At 27.9% G+C, this 21,321-nt stretch overlaps 1 protein-coding gene across 2 annotated transcripts; it reads right to left on the bottom strand.

Annotated features, from left to right (window-relative positions):
* Positions 1 to 13,909: 13,909 nt before the first annotated feature.
* LOC107423133 (probable polyol transporter 4) lies at positions 13,910 to 17,068 on the bottom strand. 2 transcript variants are annotated; one of them, XM_048473070.2, is made up of 2 exons: positions 16,500 to 17,068; positions 13,910 to 15,675 (listed from the first exon to the last, which is right to left on the bottom strand). In XM_048473070.2, the coding sequence occupies exon 2, from the start codon at positions 15,662 to 15,664 to the stop codon at positions 14,315 to 14,317; it is 1,350 nt and encodes a 449-aa protein (XP_048329027.2). In that variant the 5' UTR covers positions 15,665 to 15,675; positions 16,500 to 17,068; the 3' UTR covers positions 13,910 to 14,314. The 2 variants fall into 2 exon arrangements, with proteins under 2 accessions (XP_048329027.2, XP_060672893.1); XM_060816910.1 differs by having other exon boundaries at positions 13,910 to 15,563.
* Between the last annotated feature and the right edge of the window lie 4,253 nt (positions 17,069 to 21,321).

Here is a 21,321-nt window from a genome sequence, read left to right as displayed (position 1 = left end):
CAAGCTATGATGCAAGAGTTAAAAGAACTAAAGGATGTGAGATTGCTGATATTAGATTATCTATACATACAGAAGAAGCCACGTGCGTGCATATTATAAAAAAAGTATGGTTCAAGAACTTTTGCAAAGGAGATTTGGAGTGGCAGACAATATTACCAATTGAATCGAAGGATCCCGAGTATGGTAAATGGTATCCTAATTGAGAACGACCTTTCATTACTGCCAAAATATTGGGAAAAGGAGCATATCAACTTTAAGATATTGACGGTATAAGGCATTGCAACCCAATCAACGGTCGCTTGTTGAAGAAATACTACTTGACTAATTGGGAAGCAAATGAAACATCGGATAAATAATAAGCTAACATAAAGCCATAAAACCAAGACTCAAAGTTAATTTCTATTGCTTCACAATTTTATTTAAAATAAAACTCCAAAGTAAGGAGGCAATGTTTGGATGATAATTTGGAATTTCCTAAATTAATTATTAATCTATTTAAGATATTATTTTTGGAAATGAAAAAAATATCATTATCCCACATTGCTTGGAGAATAAAATATACATGGGATTTTATAAGGATGAATAACTGGCTTGGAAAATGGAAATGTGCATAATCCTATATTGAAAACACAACAAGCATTAAAGGAAGTTTCTTACTTATATATTGAAACTCCATTCTACATTGAAGGCACATCTACATACAACTACAATATAATAGACTACTTTAGTCTATTCTTTTTAGAATCTATTTTTGTCATTCAAGTGTTAGTAGTCACTCTTAGTAAAAATTTTATGTTTAAGGTCCTCTAACTAAAAGGCAGTAGTTGCTTGTTAATTATTGTGTTATTCATAATTAATAACAATTGCTTGAGTAATTTTGAATTGTTTGGCACACATTTCTTTTTCTTTGAACTATTATAGAATTGAAGTGACATGTTGGTGCACTAGAAGACAACAGATTGTTGGAATATTTTTCCAAATTCTAGAATATTGAATAATTTGTAATATTTCAATTATGTGAAGTATAAAGTAAAGGACTATGTCAAATTATGTTTTTATACTATTAGAACTTCTATTTTTTCTTTTATTGACTTGTATTTGTTTTCATTTATCCATATAGTACTTCATTTATTCATATATAATTTATATTTAACTTTTTTATTTTTATTACAATTTTAAGGAAGGAGAATTTCCATCCATGTCATTTATCTTTAATTCTTAATCATAAAAATAATAACACATCATTTTCTACATTAGTAGTAAATGACTTTGCAACTAATGTTGGCAACTTTTGAATTATTCTTAACCAAATTACAATGGATTTATTAGATTCTATATATATAATGAATATCATATAATATTGACCATACAATGTATGTCACATGTCTAGTCTACTACTAATGGAAGAACAACTTTTAACCCAAAAAAAATTGTTAGCAATTATTTAATTCAATATGTATCAAATAATTTTTAATTTAAAACATTGAACTTTAATATTATTACTCTTTTAAAAAAATTCAAAAAAGGAAAATGAAAGGATAAAATGTCATTATACACTATAGTAAGCCAATACATTGACTTTAGAATAATCTTCAAAATTATTAAAGAGGCGTGATACTCATCAATGAAAAATCTTTTATACTTAAAAATTATAATTTATCATTTTCTATTATCAAAACTAATCATTTGGAAGAAAGTCGTTGATTTCATCAAGATGTATAAATTATCATTATTGTTCAATCTTAAAATCACAAAAGTATTTTACGAAATGCTAAACTCATAGTTAAAATTGGTAAGGAAAACAAATGAAGAGGAATCATAAAGGGATTGGTAACACTTATCCTAGTTATAGTGGAAAGGTTCAAAATTTTAGTATCGGGGGAAATATCGAAGGTTCAAAATATGAAAATTTGTATACAAATATCGAAAAGTATCAAATATCGCTAATATTGTATTTCCATTTTATTATTTTATGTCATTATTTGTCATTCTTATATAATCAGTTATTAATTTGTAATCATGGGATTCTAATAAATCCATATTATACAAAATGTATAGCAAGTATATATATATATATATTTTATCAATGAATAGAATTTATTAAGGTTATTGAATTCAATTCACTTTGTTATATTTATATCATTAAATACTTAAAAAACAATTAAAAGGTTAAAAAACCTATCACTAAAGTTAATTTGGTAAAATAATTTATTAAATATCAATAATATTTTTGAATTTTTAGAAAAAAATTCAAAAATTTCATAGATATTTCCAAAATTTCTATGAAAATTTTCAAAATTTTACACAAAAATTTTTGAAATTTCGATAAATATTATGGGTTTTTTTAACCAAATTGTTAAGGATTTAATATAAATATTTTATTGAAAATTTTCATAGAAATTTTGGCAAAATTTCAAAAATTTCGATAGATATTATGGAAATTCTACCCATTTTTATTTGGAATCTAAATTTTATTTCGACCCCTTAAAAATGAAAATTTTGAGGAAATTTTGGATATTTTAAACCTTGTGGAAGTAGATTATGCTTTCTCTCAGCCTCTTCCATCATCATCCATGAAATTTATTAGACTTATTATCTTCTCTCTCTCTTCCTTTGACAAACTTCAAATTTTTCATGTTCTTAAAATTTTTAAAAATTGAAAATATGTTGGTTGCATGTATCATGCCAATAGAAAATCCATAAGCTTTATAAAAATTCAGTTGACACGTATGAGACTTGTCTTATAAAAAAGGAACAAATATACATTTATTGACACTTGAAATAATGCATATAAGTATTTCAAAATAATAATATTAAATAATCCATTCAAGTGTTTTCTTTTCAATTATGTAAAGCCCATATTTTTAGTACTAACATTTCAGCCTTATTGTATTTCTTATTTCAAAGGGGATTTTATATGAATTTTCATGCACGGATATGAATATTTCATATTTCATTAAGTCTAATATGAATGTGTGATACGGATATTTTTTTTTTATTGAGATATGAATATTTTTTAAAGAGTAGTATTATATACACCATTTAATTAAATTTGAAAGATTACATTTTCTTTTATGTGACTATGTCATTCAAAATTTGTTGGTTTCTTTTGGCTTATTATTTTCAACAATTAGTTACAACATAAATTGTTGGTCTAGTATTCAACCTCTAATTATTTATGCCATATCAATTTTATTAGTTTCAATTATGTTGTAATCTTTGTAAATTTAGATTTGAGCATACCACCTTCAATTTTAAAGAACATAAGATAAAAGTAAATAAAAAGCATGTAGAAAATCTAACTTAATTAGATAATTGTATTTAAGATTAGAGAACAAAAGAATCTTAAAGGGTTCTTAAAGACCTTGACAATAAAGGACTTGAAAAAAATAATGAAATCAACTAAAACAATGAAAAAACTAAGAAAAACAAAAAAAGAGTAAGATAAACTAAAGAACTAGAAACTACAACTTAAGGGTCATTCCAAGCCGTGCAAGACCAACCAGGTAAGTGTTCTAAGACTCAAATTGAGTGGAAAAATCATGGGAAAGCCGAAAGTAAGGTGAAAAGGGGAGAGAAACCTGAGAGTGTGAGAGAAGTGAGAAAAGCCAAGAGTAAGAGCCAAACCGAGGGGAAGAAAGAAAAAGAAAGAAAAGAGAGGAAAAATAAAAAAAATTATTTGAGTTTTGGAGATGTTAATAAAGCCATCTTAAGTAAGAAACCATTGCTGGTCATGAATTATAAAGATGCTTATTTAAAAATGGATTTGTTGTATAGAACTTTATCTGCCTTGTTGAGAGCTTTACGTTGTGGAAATTTGAAAATTTGGAAGAGATTATTTGCTAAGTTTAAAAAGCATAATTTTTCCCATAATGCGCATGTATTTCTAAATTTTTTTTTGTGATAGTGTTTGACCCAGGAGATTGAGTTTGGTTGCACCTAAGAAATGAGAGGTTTCCTAAGTAAAGGTAGTCCAAGCTTATGCCGCGTGGAGATGGACCTTTTCAAGTTTTGGAGCGAATAAATGACAATGCATACAAGCTTGATGTACTAGGTAAGTATAATATGAGTGCTACATTCAAAGATGCTGATTTGTTTCCTTTTTGCTGCAGGTGATGATGTGATTCCGTCCGAACCTGCACAACCGACAATCCACTGGAGTACTGATCCGATATGAATGAAGAATGAGCCGATCACTAGGGCTCAAGCTAAGAGGTTTAAGGAAAACCTTACTTCCTTTATCCAGGGAGTAATTCATTCTCAAAAGGGCTTGTCCATACCCGAAGATATAAAGCCTCTTTTAAGCATCCAAGTGGTGGAGATTGATATGTACCCTGCTAGCTATCACCAGACACCATACATCAGACATTTTACATCAGACACCCATACATCGGACATCTATCATCAGACTTCGAACTTCGGAGATTTTACATTAGACACCCATACATCGGACATCTGTCATCGGACTTCGAACTTCGGAGATTTTACATCGGACATCTAACATCGGACTTCGAAATTCGGACTTCGGACTTCGGACATCAGACATAACTTAGTTCGGACATCAGGTAGACATAAGTTAGCTCAGACATCAAACATAAGTTAGCTCATACATCAAGCAGACATAAGTTGGCTTGGACATCAGACATAAGTCAGCTTAGTTGTCAAACTAGTCAACTCGTTACCTAATTTGCGTTTGACTTTTTGTTTTGTTTTTATTTATTTATTGACTGGACAAATCAACTTAAGAAAGATATTATTTATTATTTTTCATTGTAAATTAATTAATTCCTTATTCAAAATAAAGGAATTAATTAATGCAAATTAGCTTAGGAAATTAGTGTAAAATTCAGCCAACTTGTTTCCTTTTCTTTTGGTAGCCGGTTTTACCTAGTTAATTAGGATTTTATTTTGTAACTTTTTAGCTTATTTAAGGGCTTGTTTTATCAATAACATTTAGTACTTTATTCATATAGAAAATTATTTGTGAGATTGAATTCTCTTTGTTCTCTTTGAACACCTAAAACATCATTAGTGAATGAGTGTTTTAGTTTGACTTATCAATAGGTCTTCCATCACCTATTGTGGCATCTTCATTATATACCAAGATTTCTAATTACAGGTTGGTTAGGGGTCAAGATGACCATTAGAACTTGAACATAATTAGATCCAGGCTAATATAATATGGGTTTAGAAGCAGGTCGTCCTAGGTTCATATCACCTAACCTTCACCTTGATTTGACCATAACATTTTGATCTCAACTCCAATTTTGGTGTACTGCTAGTCTGCAAATTCGTACTAATGCATACTTCGCAATGATGCCATAGTCAAAACAAAACTTTACCCATGCAAAAAAATCAACATTGGGACCTACTTTGTCAATCTTGGTCAATTCTGATTAAACTTGCTTAAAAAATATAAATTTGGAGCGTTTTCTTGGGTTTAGATGTCATAGTTGGAGCTTGAATTGAATTTTGGTGGTTAATTTCCTTTGATGCCATGGTTTTACATCCTTATTTTGGTGATGATTTTGTTGATGCATGTTAAATTTGTAAATGGATTAGTGATCTTTGATGCTACATTTTGAGGTTAAGATTTAATTTAACATACTTATGAATTTTGAGATTGACAATTATATTTTAGATTTTGCTAAAGTTTGATATTTGGATTTAATAGAGTTTTGGTGCTTGAATTTGTTGGAGATAATGAATTGGATTTATAATATTTGGATGATAATTATTTATGAGGTTAAGCATGTTTGTGGATTTTGGAATTAATATATTTTTATATATTTTTAGGTTAAGGTTTTATAATTAAATTATTGAACATTATTTAAAACAGTATTTTGAGGTTAAGATTATTATTTTTGAATTATTGGAATTTTTGGAGATTGAATTGAATTTGGGGTTAAGTTTGCTAAATGATTTTTGACAATATTAAATGGAATTGTTTTTATATGGGTTCGGGTTTGTTTAAATTTGTAAAGGAAATGAATTTTCTTATAATTGAGGTTAAGTCAATTTTCTAAAGTTTATGAAAACTTTTTGGAAAGTATTGATCTTTAAAGGGTTGAGTTTAATTTTAATTTGAATATTGGAAAATTTCTGAAAACTTAATTTATTATATTTGAGGCTAAGCTGAGTTTCTTAAAATCTTTTTGAGGCTAAGCTGAGTTTCTTAAAATCTTAGGAGACTTTGGTTAATTGATTATTGAGCCTTTTTACTTACTAATCTAACTATCCAAGCTTAAATATTTGTTTGATTTCTCAAGCTTTCGGTTGTTTTTTATATTTATTTTTTCACTTTTTATAGGTAAAGCTTTAATCATGGATTTTGAAGAACTTGTCAAAAATTAAAGTTTTTGAGCATAAAGGAGCATTTTCTTAAAGCAAATTATGGAGATTGAATTAAGGCACTTGGATATACATTTTTTGGTGTGTGCACCTACTTTGAGGAAGTGGCCACGCCATGTGAGCTTCCAAAAGTGAAAAATTCAACAGCTATGGCATGCCCACCTTGTACAACAAGGTTCACATGCCAAGCTTTGGTCATAAAGAGAGAAATAGCATGCCCACCAGTGCTAGAAGGTGTCTACATCATTTTAGCTTGCATCCACATATGAATGGAGCTTTCTTGGATCCTAAATGTTGACTTTGGTTGGTCAAAGCTAAGTCATTCAAGGGTCATGTGACTTGCATTTGACTAATTTTATATATTACCTTGTGATTTTAATCAAAGGGCAGAGATTTACCTATCTGAGGCAAAGATTAGGTAAGCTCTTAGGAAAAGACTATTTTTATTGGCTAAAAGAGGCAAGACTATCTATCTTTTGGACAGGATTATTGAAAAACACCGAAAAATTAAAAGAGAGAAAGCATTTTTAAAGCGATAAGCTCTAGGTATTTTGGAGTTCTTAAATAGCACAAGGCTCTAGATTTTCTTGGAGGAGCCAATAATTTTCTTATCTTCTACCTCTTCTCTTAATTTCTTATTTTTGTAATAGAGTTCTTAGATTGATTACATGAAATGATAGTTTATGTTACGAATTCTATTTGGTTTATTTATTTGATTTTATTTGAACATGAGTGACTAAATCTTTTGGATCTAGGACTATGACGTAGCTAGATTATTAATGGAATAATTTAATTGGTTTTTTTAATGGATTTCATTTTAATTGTTTGTGTCGTCTTAATATTTATGGTAAATAAGCACTTAATTAGATAAGAATTTAATTGGGCGTTAGTTAGATTAAAAAATTATGACCTTAAGGAAGGGTAATTAATAAATTTAAACTAGGTAAACACAATTCAATAACCAAATGAGCTTAAGAGAGAGCCTATTAGGTTTGAGTTTAAAAGAGCCAATTTAGCTTAGATAATTAATGAGCAATTCAATTGAGTTGGTAGTTAGTAAAATTAAGAAGAAATTCCATTTTTATGAATTTTGCCTATAATCTAGCTTGACCGTGAAAGGAGTTAGTGTATTTAGGAACCTATTGTATTTAGGAACCTATTGGTTAACAATTAAAAAGAATGAAGTTATGAGAAATGTTAGTTAAGTCTTGGTCCTAGATTACTAATCTCTTGATTTTCAAATACCAATAGTGGTTTTTTTTTTGTTTTACGTTCATTTTTTGTTGTTGAATTAAGTATTTCTTTTTGAATTTCTTTTTCAATTAGAATTTCCCAAATAGAATTAAGTAGTAAAAACCTTTGGTACTAAATTAGAATACTATTAATTAATTTTTCAATCAATAATTTTCATGGGAATGATATCGTACTTTTGTATACTTTACTTGTTCAATCTGTGCACTTGCGGGATTTATCACAATCAAGCTTTTAGCTACATTTTTTTTAGGATGTTTAAACTATTGTTACAAGTTTTAAGATTGTGATAATCGATCAATCAATAATTGTTTTTGTTTTATTATAATAAGGTTAAGTTGATTTCTTAAATTATTTGAAGAACATTGAAAATGAAATTTCAGTTAAAAAATATTTTTTCCTTTTTATTTGCAAGGTAGTCATACTTATAAAATTAATTTTGTTGAGTTTTGTAACTGCATTTTAATAGTCAATTCTTGATGTTGAGTTTATTTTGGACTTAAGCATAATTTGGTGTTATTATTTGATACTTGATGATGAGATGAATTATTGGATAATATGGAACTTAAGTTAATGGGAATGTATTGATGAATTGGAATTATTGGTTAAAATAGAGAAGTTGGTTGGTAAATGGTAGAGATTAGTTTTGTAATAGTGGATTATGTTTTAGGTTGATGGTGGTTGAGAATATCAATTGGTTTGGTTTGAATATGGATTGAGATTATAAGATAGATTAATTTGAATTTTCAAATCGAGTGACAACTAAGTTGTGGATTTTGACCAAGGACAACAAAGTTTGAGACTAAAAAGGAGGACCACATTTGGACTAAGGTTGCAGATTTTGTTCTGTAAGTGGAAATTTTCTAAACCCTAATTATTTTCAGAATATATGTATATGGTGGTATGTAATGCATTCATGAGCATGATATTTAGAATTGATATACGGTTTACATTGATTTTAAGATACACTTTCTGATTTACAGTTTGCGGTATTATATTACTATTACCATTATTTTGGCAATACAAAATTGATTATCTAGTTTGTATATGATTATGCATATGGAAATGTATAGGATTGTATATGCATGTAATATCAAGTATAAGCATGCATTGAGTATATCATATAGACTGATTTTGTAAAAGCGATTTCTAAATTGATTTTGCAAAGTGCATTTGCCTAATTTTAGAAATTGATTTTAAAATGAATACTTTGAATAAGAATAACAACATATGGTTATGGATATGACTGGAAATGATTAATGGATATTTTTTTATTATGATATATGTAACTATCTTTGATCTTAAGACTTTATTTGAACAACATAAGAACTAAAGACACAATTGTATTGTGGCCTAGCTTGATCACTTAAGGAGATAGGCAGGGCTACTATGTGGTTATAGGGTTTGTTATTGCCTAAAGATTGACATGTATGATGTCTGGATTTGGTTTGATTACCAAAAACCTGAGTCAAAGGTTATGGTATGATGATTATGACTACGTTGATAATATTATGATAATGTTGATTATAATTACAGCTTCCTCCTACTTGGTGTTTAGTTTCTCCACTAAGTAATTAAGTTGAGGCTAAATATACACTTATTTGTTATTTGTATGTGCTATATGTCAAGAGGATTTCTTGTTTTATCGAAACCTAAACCCTACAACATATCCATTGCATTCATATTGTGGCTATATATTGTAATCTATATTGTTATGACTGGATTATTATTACTTTCAATGTGTATCTTAAACCCCCTCATTGAAAATTCTTTTGTGAAATGTGATTAACCTGGATGAGAAAATGCCACGTTTCATGTCTTATTAGCCATGCATGTAGAATATTTGTAATGATGGTACTAGAGAATGTGTAGACTGGGAACTTAAATATACTAAAGTGGTTCTAAATGCTTGATATTCACTTTTGAGCTCTATATATGTCAATGTGTGTTGCAACAGCGAAAAAGGAAATTGGCTAGTAGAAGCTTTTTTAAATTCAAGATTAAATAAGGTCATGTTTGGTAACAAAGTTATTTTTTAATTTTCTTTTTACCTAACTGTGTGTAATTTATCTACGTTAGTGTCAGTTCATGATTATTATATTTTGATGAATATCTTAAATAACTATAAATTAGAAGGGAAAAAAATGGTATAGGAATTGTTCAGATTTCCAAAAGGCCATTCATCCTAGGATCGTTCCTATTAGAGTACACTTAATTGAAAAATCTTTCAAATCCTGTAGCAAATCACTCTAAAAAGACCTCATTTGTCAATAAAGGGATTATCTTTATATTTGAACCATTATCGTTCCATACCTGGACAATACAGAGTTGCTTACTAATCTTATTCCTTTCTGTCTTGTATACTTAAGAACTCACAAGTTTACAATCCATCCCTAATTGCTCACTAATCTTGCATTTTCTTGCCTTATTTCTTTTAAGGCTCAAAGAACTTACATTCGATTTCCCTTTGGGCCCAACATCCTTATAGCACATTTACGGTCCAGTACAAGCTCTGACATCATGGTTAACGCCTCACCTCTTACTCCATCGATATTTGTCTAAATTTTTTCACTGCATCCTATATGGTATAAGGTTTTGTTTAAACTTTCTAAGAGGTCACCCATTTTAGAATTGCTCCCATTAAAGCACATTTAACTTCAAAATTCTTTTGAACCCTGATGTCAAATGTTTTGGAAAAGGCCTAAGTTGCTAAGAGAGTAACTATCTTTATATTTAAACAATTATCGTTTCACATTTGGGCCATGTAAGATTACTCACTAATCTTACCCCTTCTTGTTTTGCATCTTATTGCTCACTAATCTTGTCCTTTCTTGTCTCACATCTTCCAGGGCTCACAAGCTTCACAATATACCTCATTTAGGACCCAAGCATTCTTGCTGGCACATTTTTTACTTGATACGAGCTTTGATACCATTTGTAACTCCTCACTATCTTAGTATATTGATATTAGCTCCAATTTATCCATCGCACTCTAGATGGTATGGGTTTTTGTTTAGATTTTCTAAAAGGTCACCCATTCTAAGGTTGCTTCTACTGAAGTATGCTTAAATTTAGAGTTCTTTTAAAACTTGAAGCCAACCACTCTAAAAAAGCCTTGGTTGCTAAGAAAGTAACTATCTTTACATTTGATCAATTAGAGTTCCACACCTGAGCAATATGGGATTGCTCATTAATCTTGCCCCTTCTTGTCTCATATTCTCCAAGCTTCACGGTCTTATAATCCACCAATAATTACTCATTGATCTTGTCCTTTCTTGCCTCACATCCTTTAAAGCTCATAAGTCTTACATGCCTAATAAACTTTAACATTTGATATAAACAAATTATACACAAATAGACATAAAAATGAAAAAAAAAATTAAAAATTGAAAACCAAATGTATTACCAAACGGCACCTAAGTGATTTTTCTCATTTCTTTTTCTTGCAATTTCAATTTATTTGTTTCATGTTTTTGAAGTAGTGTTGGTTAAGCTAATGGTTGATAAAACCATGCTTTGCTTGGATATGTAACTCTTAATTTTGTAGAGCTACAAGGGCAATATTTTCTACCAGATGAAGAAAAAAAAATTCTAAAATTATTTTAGAAATAGAATTATTATAATATTAATATAGTTTATATTGATAATGGACCAATATCTTATTTAATGCATGATACGTACCAAACTGATAGGAATTATTGTGATTAAATTGCAAAATTCATATATAATTTATATTGATAACATTATTTTAGATCAATTCAATAACCTTAGGGGTAGGGAAAAATAAGGATAAAAACTAAAAGGAAAAGTGGAAAAGTAAATAATAATAAAATTTATTTTATTGATGCTATAAAATTTAATAATCACACTACATTGTATATATAATCAATTTTAATTTATTCTTTAATACCTACATTAATAAATTTTACCTTATTTATCCTTAAATATAATTAAATATATACTTACACCTCGTAAAATTCTACACATCATAACAATACGACATGAACCCATAAGATATTATAAGTGATCGGGCTTATCTTAACAATATCGAATTTGTAACAGTACCAACATGATAGGACACAATAACTAACAGATCGTAATATTTAAACATGATAACAACACGTTAACACATTAAGAAGCATTAAAAAGGATATTTTGTTAGTTTAAATTTATATTTGTTAAATATTTCATTATATTTGTTGATAATATTCAATATATTTTCTTATGTGTAATATCCTAATTCATCTATTTAATATCAATTTCTATAAATATAATTATTTTTTTATTTTTTCCTACAACTAATCATTGATTATGTTTAATTTTGTATTTGATTATTTTCATTTCAATATTTTTAATATAGTTTTCTATTTCATTTAAAAATAAAATTTTCTAATTGAGTTTAATGGGTTAACCGTCCGTAAATGGATTATACAATAATTTAATGAACGGGCTTGGATTTACATATTCCAATACGAAAGTTTAATAGAACGTGTTTGAATTAAGGAATTTTACCACAAACACGATATAATATAATGCAAACACGCTATAACACAACACGTTACTAGGTCTATCCATACGCTATGCAATTTTTACCACTTAATTCCATTTGATTGCCTTAATTTCCAAATTGGTTTTCCCTTGTAAGTAGACAATATAATCCAATTAATTCAATTACTTGTAGCACAATTCTTATATATCATGTTATAATCACCTAAACTTTTTCTGGTATCATTTCGAGTATTAATGAAAACAAAAATTCTTTTTTTGGATATATATGAAAGAATGACTTCACATATCGTTGAGTTTTTGTTTGGTTTATATAGTCCAAATCTAATTGTCTACTCCAATATACAAAAATTGGATCTATTCAACTCGTTTGGATTATGTATACAAAACAAGTTCACTTGGTTTATGTCATTTAGAACTCAATGTTTTTCTCTGATATATCAAATCTGGACAGATTTAAATCGTTCAAATTATGTATATCGAATCCAATTATATTTTTCTATTCACAAAACCAGATAAGTTAAAATCGTCTACGTTATATAATCCAAAAGCAATTGTCATCTTTGGTATACATAACTTGGATGGGTCAAATCATATTGCTTATATATACCGTATGACTTTAGAGTTCCCATCTATTTTTTCTGATTTTTAAAGCAGTTCGTGTAAGAACAAATTAAAATGAATTTTTCAAAAAAAAAAAAAAGTAGTAGTAAAATCGAGATTAAAAAAAATACATACACAGAAAACAAGTAAATCATAAAAAAAAGGCTAAATAGGGCTCAAAGGAATGATTTCACAATCATTTTTTTATTTATCTTTTCTTCTTAATCGCTAAAGGTCATTATCTCCATTGTTAGAGTTTATGATTTTTCTTAAAACTCTATTGTAGTTCACATAATTATTTATTTTTTTATTCTGTTGAAGTTTTAAAGGTATTTGTGACTTTTTATATCAAAGAATATATTTGCAATATAAAAATGTAACTAAAAATATAGTGTGATTATTAAATTTTATAGTATGAATAGAACCATAAAAAATACACCGAACAAAGCATGTGGGAGAGAGAAAACTATTTAAATATTTCAAAAAAAATTATGTAAATCATAACTTATTTTATATCAAAATTGAAAATAACTCCCATAGAAAATTTATTTCAATGCATTTCTTTCACCAATGCTGTCCAAAAAAGTTGTGATTTGTATATAAATTGTTATATAAATAGTTAATTTGAATATTATATAATTAATTTATTTTTATTCTTACAAGAAACTAAAATCTAAAATACTAAAATAATTAATATAAAAATTAACTTGAAATTAACAAAATATAAAATATTTATATATTTATTTGTATAAAATTATTTATGTTGTTTTTTACAAATTTGTTTTGGCAAAAGACTACTAATTATGTAATATTTTTTACTTTAAAAAAAAAAAATATATATATATATATATATATTTATATGTTTGACATCCTTTTAGTCTAAGGATATTACAGTTATTTTAAAATAATTGTTAATAAAAACCTATTAATAGTCTAATGAGGCCCCTAAAATTTATTTGAATAATTTTATTAAATTTTATATTAATAATTCACACGACATCAAACACCGAATTCAAATTATTCAATAAGATCTCAATGTGATGAGCTAAGTCTAAGTATCCATAAAACTTCAAGTTAAGAGAATAATGTCTCGCAAAGAGGTACAAAGCCATAGTTTTGAAGGTCATTAATTATCCAAGTTTGAACCCTCCATTTTAATATATATGAAATAAATAAATAAATAAAAAGAAAAGTAAAAGAATTCTTAAGGAGCAATATGTATAAATTAAGTTCTTAGTTCTTAGTTAAGGTACTTTTATCAAAAAAAGTTCTTACTTAAAGTAGCTGCGAGGCTTGCGAATAAAAAGTTCTTGTAATTTTTATCCTTCGGGCCCCTTTCTTTTTCTTTTTTTTTCTTTTTTCTTTTTTTTTTCTTTTGGTTTCTATTAGGCACGCTTTTATGATCTAAATCTGTGCAATCCTCCTCAGCTGGAACTATTTATAGAACTACAATTTCTTTTGTCGAAAATTCATGTTTTAAAGTCCCTTGGTTGAAGTAATTTTAACACTATACAAGCGTACACATGGTTTCCTTTCCTAATATAAGTTTCTTTGGCTGTTTTATAAAATAAAGGACGTTGATGGAGCATTCAAAAAGTAATCCTCACTCTTTCTGCATTAGACGTTCTGAGTCTCCCATTTCTACTTCACCCCGCCAATGTGCTTCATTTTGAAACATAATTTCAATTTCCTCTAAAGATTTCCCTTTTGTTTCTGGAACACATTTATGGACAAAAACAACAGAGATAGCTGAAATCACAGAGAAGATAAAGAATGTCCCTGAAACCGTTATTGCACGAGAGACCGATAGGAAAGACATTGTGACCACTCCACTGCTGACCCTACTACCTACTGCCCCAAGTGCCGATCCTTGAGCTCGAAGCCTTAGAGGTAAAATTTCAGATGATACAACCCAACAAATTGGCCCAATTCCTATTGAGAAGAAAGCTACATTCCCACAAACAGCTAAAATTGCCAATGCAATCCCAAGTTGTCCATCTTCAATCAGAGCCAGAGTCAGGCACAGTCCAAACATGCAAGTTGTCATTCCAATTGTGCTCACATAAAGCAGAGGCTTCCTTCCCACTTTGTCAATAAGGAAGATAGCTACCAAGATGAACAAAGTCTTGGTAAATCCAACGGCAACAGTTGCAGCAAGAAGCTGATTGTTGCCTTTGATCCCTGCTTCTTTGAAGATTGTTGGGCTATAATACACTGTTGCATCAATACCGGTAACCTGTTGGAAGCATTGGATTCCACAGCCGGTGATAAGCATTCGTCGAACAGGAGGAGAAGGATTCCATATTTCGCGCCACACGGATCTTGCTTCATATTTCTCAGCATTAGCTAATCCAGCAGCTAGTTGTATCTCTTTCAATCTTTCTTCCACTTGTCTTTCGCCTTCCATTGTCTTGGACAGCACTGATTTCGCATCTTCGAACCTGTTCTGCATCACTAGCCACCTTGGGGATTCAGGGATCACGAACAAAGCAAAACCAATAAAAACTGAAGGAAGGATTCCAACACCGAGCATGACCCTCCAACTTATATGTGCCGGAAGTCCTGAAAATACATAGTCTGATATGTATCCAAAAAGAATTCCTAAATTTACAAAGATCTCAGGGAAGGAGGTAAGAGAACCTCTGGCTATTGCAGGTGATATCTCAGCAATATATACAGGTGCTATCATTACCCCAAATCCTATTCCAACACCGGCGAGGAGTCTGCCAATAATTAATATCCCGAAGGAAGGAGAAAGAGCCATTATAGCAGCTCCTGTCTGAAAAACACCAACTGCAAACGCAATTGTCCATTTTCTACCAATAGCATCTGATGTTTTCCCACCTGCCAAACTACCCAAAAGAGATACTATGCTTAAAATTCCAACAAGTACTTCTTCTTGGACCTCTGATATATTAAGGTCCTCCTTAATGAATATAATTGCTCCACTCATAACACCCACATCTGCACAGTTCATTATAAGCACAGTTTGTAAACCAGGAAATTAGAGTACTTCACCAAACCACATATTTTAAGCGAAAGCTGGCCAGAGTTGGATGCGCTTATTAGCTTCTATAGACTAACACAGTACATAGAGATGAAATAGCCACATGATACAAGAAAATTGTCGATACAATATATCAATATATATATATATATATCCATTAAATTGTAGTTTTGAAACGTAGATATTAGGAAATTTTTATAAGAATAAAACTAGGCAAGCATTGTAGGAAAGAAAATTCACGGGGACTTCTTCACGTGATAGGACAAGCAATATTTTTAACAATATTAAAATGAAACTGGCCCTTTTATTATTTTCAACTTTTTCGCCAATACTTCTAGCTGTTCATATGTGCGAGGGTATATCAGGTTGCAAAAGAGCCCTTTGTCAATACTAGTGTGTTAATCCAAATAAATACAATAAAATAAATAAACATAAGAAAATAAGTATTCCTTAGGACAAAGCCGAAACATGCATGTAAAATTCATGAATTAGATTCTAATGGGATTTTTCATTTTTGCCAGCAAGCAGATTAAATAGAAGAAAATAATGCAGCAATGGGAAATTGTAACAAGCAAAGACAAAACCCATATTAATTTATCAAAAAAAAAAAAAAAAAAAAAGACAAAACCCATATTTTTAGTAAAAAAAAAAAATAATAATGATAATAATAATAAATAAAATTTTAAAAAAAGGGTGAAAAACCGATGATATGAAAATGTGGATTCCAGGAATCAAGCTAATCAAACAAAATTAGGATTGCCAAATTGGATTGAAAACCAACCATATCCGAGAAGCACAGAATTAAGAGAGGCAAAGATGGCTCAAGCAATCACGAACTTTTTGGTATCGTGTTTTTTGTCTGTTAATATTGGAACGCCTTTTTCTGTAATAAACTCAGAATCCATCCTCCTGTACTTGTTCTTGCTACCCAAATGAAATTGAGACACACAAATTCCCTCTGCATTGCCATTTTCTTCACCACCAGCCAAACCCATTCTCCCTCTCTCCCTTTTCAATAATATATATATATATATATGTAGTTTCCTTATACAAATTCTTCAAAATTTAATTTACTGTTTCTGTTCCCTCTCTTCCCCTTATGTGTTGTCCCTAATGAGGAAGCAGAGAAGGGTAGGGCCAGGAATGCCTTTTCTCGACCTCTTTTTAACTTTCTGAGAAAGTTATTGAAAATTTCCTGTATTTTCTCCGATCTGAAAACATTGAAACGGAAAATTGTCGGAAAACAGAATGAGAGATGCACGAGTGGTGCGTGGAATCTCAACAGTTATCTATCTTCACTGTATGGTATGTGGGGCCCATTGTGGTTTCCCTTCCTCGTAAGCATCAGAGATTCCGCCTAGCCAAACAAATTTAACGAGCGCCGCCCACCTCCTTAATATTAAATTATTTTTTTAATAAACAAATTTTAAATTGTAAAACTTATTAATATTTGAGATGATAACTTGAGTTGCCGGATCATATTTAGATCAATCATTTTATTAATTATATTGAAATTGTTTAATTTGAATACATTAACAATGTTAGAAATATTCAATTCAGACACAATTTGTTTAATAAACAAATAACCTGATACAATTTTATATAATTCATTTATTAAATATGTCAATTTGAGCTATTATATTTCATTTATACAAAATTATCCTATTTATATGAAATGGATTTAATTTATAGGAAATTAATCCATTTTATATGAAATTGACCCATTTGTACAAAATTTACCTAAATAAATAAATTAACTTCTTTAAATTAATTATTTCATGTAAAATAAAAATAATTTAGTCATTACTTAATCTTAAATTAAATATATATATAAACCATATAATTATAGTTACAAATTTATACTAATATAACATATGATATAATAATATAACAATCTCATATAATAGTTAAATATTGATATATATATATATATATAAAATAAACTTAATACTATTTTTTTTAAATAATATAAAAAACTTTATTAATAATTTTTTTTTTTTAATTTTCAACCTCTCCAATACTCTTAAGTATATTAATTTTTATTTTTTCAATATCCATAAATCCATATGTATATATACACATTAGACATATTATATTTAAGTAAATAAATATTATTTTAATATTTTTTATTTTTTAATTTAAATAAGTTTGTAATTTAGTAATAAAAATGTATTAATTAAAATTTTATTAATGGTAATAATATATCAAGGTTATAAATTAAATAGGTTATAATTGTATCGGATTAGATTTACACATTGATTAACATGTTTAGTTAAATAGATTAATTCAGCCCAAGTTTAGATTAAGCAGGTCAATCTAAAATTGATACGTTTAATAATCATATTAAATATGTTTATGAATTTGAATTAAACCCATTTATAATAAACTTAACCTCTCTAATTTTATGTCATTTTCTAATCGTATTATTATGTAATAACATAAATTGTCACCTCTAATTAATATTATAAATAAGACAAATTTCATTTTAACCTCTCAATTTAATAATTAATTACATTTAAATTTAATATTTTTATAACATTATTATTAAGCTCATTTTTATTTATTTTTAAAATTTTTCTTTTTTACACATATTGACACAGATTCACCTATTTGTTTTAATCAGTTTTCTTTTTAGCTATATTTGTTATCCATTTTCTTTTTTAGCTATAATTTAATCATTTAAAAGCCAAAGTAATATGGAAATTAATGAAATAAAACAAAAATAATGTGATATATTACAAAAAAGGATAAATAAGAACTCAGCACTCATTGTAGTCCATCACAAAAAATGTAAGAACGTAGAACTCCTTCAAAATACAAATCAAAATGTTTATAATTCATTAATCAATCCAAAAGTTGTTCCTGAATACGTAAGAGAGTATATGATAAGCTTGGAATAAACTTGAAGCATTGATAATTAAGACAATAATTTACTAAAAAAGAAGACGAAAAGTCCCCTAAACCTTGATCCAAAACTAAATAGACTTAACAAAAAACACGGAAATATTGTTGCTATTATAACAAAAAATAAAATAAAAAATACACAAATAAATAATAATACAGCTGCTGTGCCTCGTCCCAAGGCACTATTCACGTGAGTGTTGAGCACCGCTTGTTTAGCTTGAAATTAGACACGTAACTTTCCAACCATTTCAGTTTTGATAGCTTAAATTTTGCCAATTGATACAGTATCAATTCTAATTACTCTTGAAATAGAAGCTTCAAGAAACTTGCATTCTTAAATTAAGTAGGTTCACATCTATTTTTAAAATAGATATAGAAATTAAAAGGAGTTAAATTAGTGATGATTTTCCAAAATAATGAGATCTAAATATAGTTAATTATAGCAAAACTAAAAAGGATTTAAATGAAAATTTTCTTACACATAAACAATTTTTTTGCAATGGGCTTGTTGGCCAACTACATAATCTTTTAACTCCACAAGAATGATGTAAATGAAACTTTTGGTGTTGAAAGATTGATCACTTTCCACTGTAGTGGCACTATGCGTGTGCATGTGTACGTGTGTATTCAAATAAGGTCTTTACTATGAAAACTAACAAAAGTTATTCTTTTTTCAACTTTTGAATCACATTAAAGGCTAAGATTTAATATTACATTTATTTATCACATGGTCCTAACAAGATTCGCTTTCCCTTAATAGGGTTTTAGTATAATAGATTTTTAGTATGTTAAAACTCATATTTGACCACTTGTTGAATTTCAAATCTTATCACTCAATGTAATTTAATGATCATCAAAAAGTAGAATTTAATTTAATAAAATATCATGGATCTCACTTGAGACTGGTTTTGTGATTGTGTGTATATATATATATATATATAATTTCGATATGATAAGGGATTTATAGAGAGAGACTATAAGGGATAGTCATCTACAGCCATCAAATCTTGAAAATCATGTATATCTGAACCTTACAATCCCTCTTTATAAGTTCCTTACCACATCATTTTTATTTTGATATTTGCAAGTAACTTATGAAGATGGATTGTAAAGAATAGCATCAATAACCATTACATCTGCATGATCTGATGGTTGTTGATAGCTATCCTTCACAATTCTTCTGTATGAGTCTCTCAACATACCAAACCCATACATTTTATATGTTAAGAATATAAAAGGAACATTAAAAAAAAAAATCATTCTACCTAAATTTGAAAATAAGATCATTTTTTGGGAAAGTAACGGCTTTGCTACTAAACAATTGAGATGATTTAAATTAAATAGTTTATATACATTAGAGTGAATGCATATATGCATAGCATATATGAATTAGAACTTCATGTCCACTGTCAAGTTACTAGTAATAATTCGTTAATAGTGACAAATAATATTTTTTTCTTCATATAACTACATTTTACATCATTAAACTTATGCTACTTTGTATTTATCTATTGGCACGTATGAACTTTCAACTGTACCGTATTTAGCAGGTTGGTCCCTGATTATTTTTTTTTTTTTTTTGGCAATTTGGTATCTAAATTCCTTAGCCAATTTTTCACCTGAAACTATGTTATATTGAAAGACTTAAAGTGTAATTTTCGTACAGATTAGGGACTATACCTGCAATAAACACTAAAAATGTCTTAACAATATTTTTTTAAGAGAATTTTTTTTTTCATATTTGTTAAAAGTAAATTTAAATTCAAAATATATAAAAATAATATCTACAATAATTATAGCTAATAAAAACTATCTGAAAGTTATACACTGTCATAAAAAAAACATATTTAAAAATTAGAACTGGCAATTAAAGTTTTAAAATAATTTTTTAAAATGTTAATGTTTTTCCATAAAGAAAAAAGGATAATTTATTGTAATAAATAAATGAAGAAAACAAATAGAAAATATAGTATGTAACACCCAAAATTAAAGTTCAAAAGTTAATTACTTAACTAAATTTTTATTGGTCCAAGTAGATAATTTTCGGTAATGGAGTTTATATGTATATATATATATATATTTAAAAGTTTTATTTTAATCACTCATTTCGATAAATTAACTTGTTCACATATTCATTAAGTTTAAAATTTTAAACTTTTTGTTAATTTAGACCAATAATGGTTTAGAAATGCTTAATTAAATACCTATAGGCAAATAGTCAATTTCAAGGTTCAAAATTTCGGTATCGATGGAAATATCGAAAGTTTAAAATATAAAAATTTTCATACAAATATTAGAAAGTATCAAATATCGTTAAAAATTCACAAAAAATAATAGAAATTTATTCTAAAAAATGAAAAATACTATTGAAACTTTAGAATTAGCTTATTTAAACAATCAATTATCAAATTAATCATAAAAATTACAAAAATATTGAATAGATATTATATTTCTTTTAATCAATTTAATTTATAGTAAGCGGTAATGATCATAAATAAACTATTATTAATAAAAATAAATAAATAAAGTATATATTTGATAAATTGTTTATTAATTAAAATAAAACAATCATTACAATTACATTATATTTTATAAATATTATCTCAATATTCATAAAACTCTTAGATAATTGAAAATTATTAGTATCTTTCTCGTTCTCATTTTGAGATGTGAATGTAAAAAGTAATGATTAAAAGATG

This window comes from Ziziphus jujuba, chromosome 1 (assembly GCF_031755915.1).
Source record: "Ziziphus jujuba cultivar Dongzao chromosome 1, ASM3175591v1".
In the NCBI taxonomy this organism is placed as follows: Eukaryota; Viridiplantae; Streptophyta; class Magnoliopsida; order Rosales; family Rhamnaceae; genus Ziziphus; species Ziziphus jujuba.
The sequence above is the reverse complement of the archived record's forward strand: the minus strand, read 5'-3'. Positions and strand labels throughout refer to the sequence as shown.

What these genes read in the sequence shown, in the direction of transcription:
- LOC107423133 (XM_048473070.2), bottom strand. Translation starts at nt 15,664, where the DNA reads ATGAGTGGAGCAATTATATTCATTAAGGAGGACCTTAATATATCAGAG.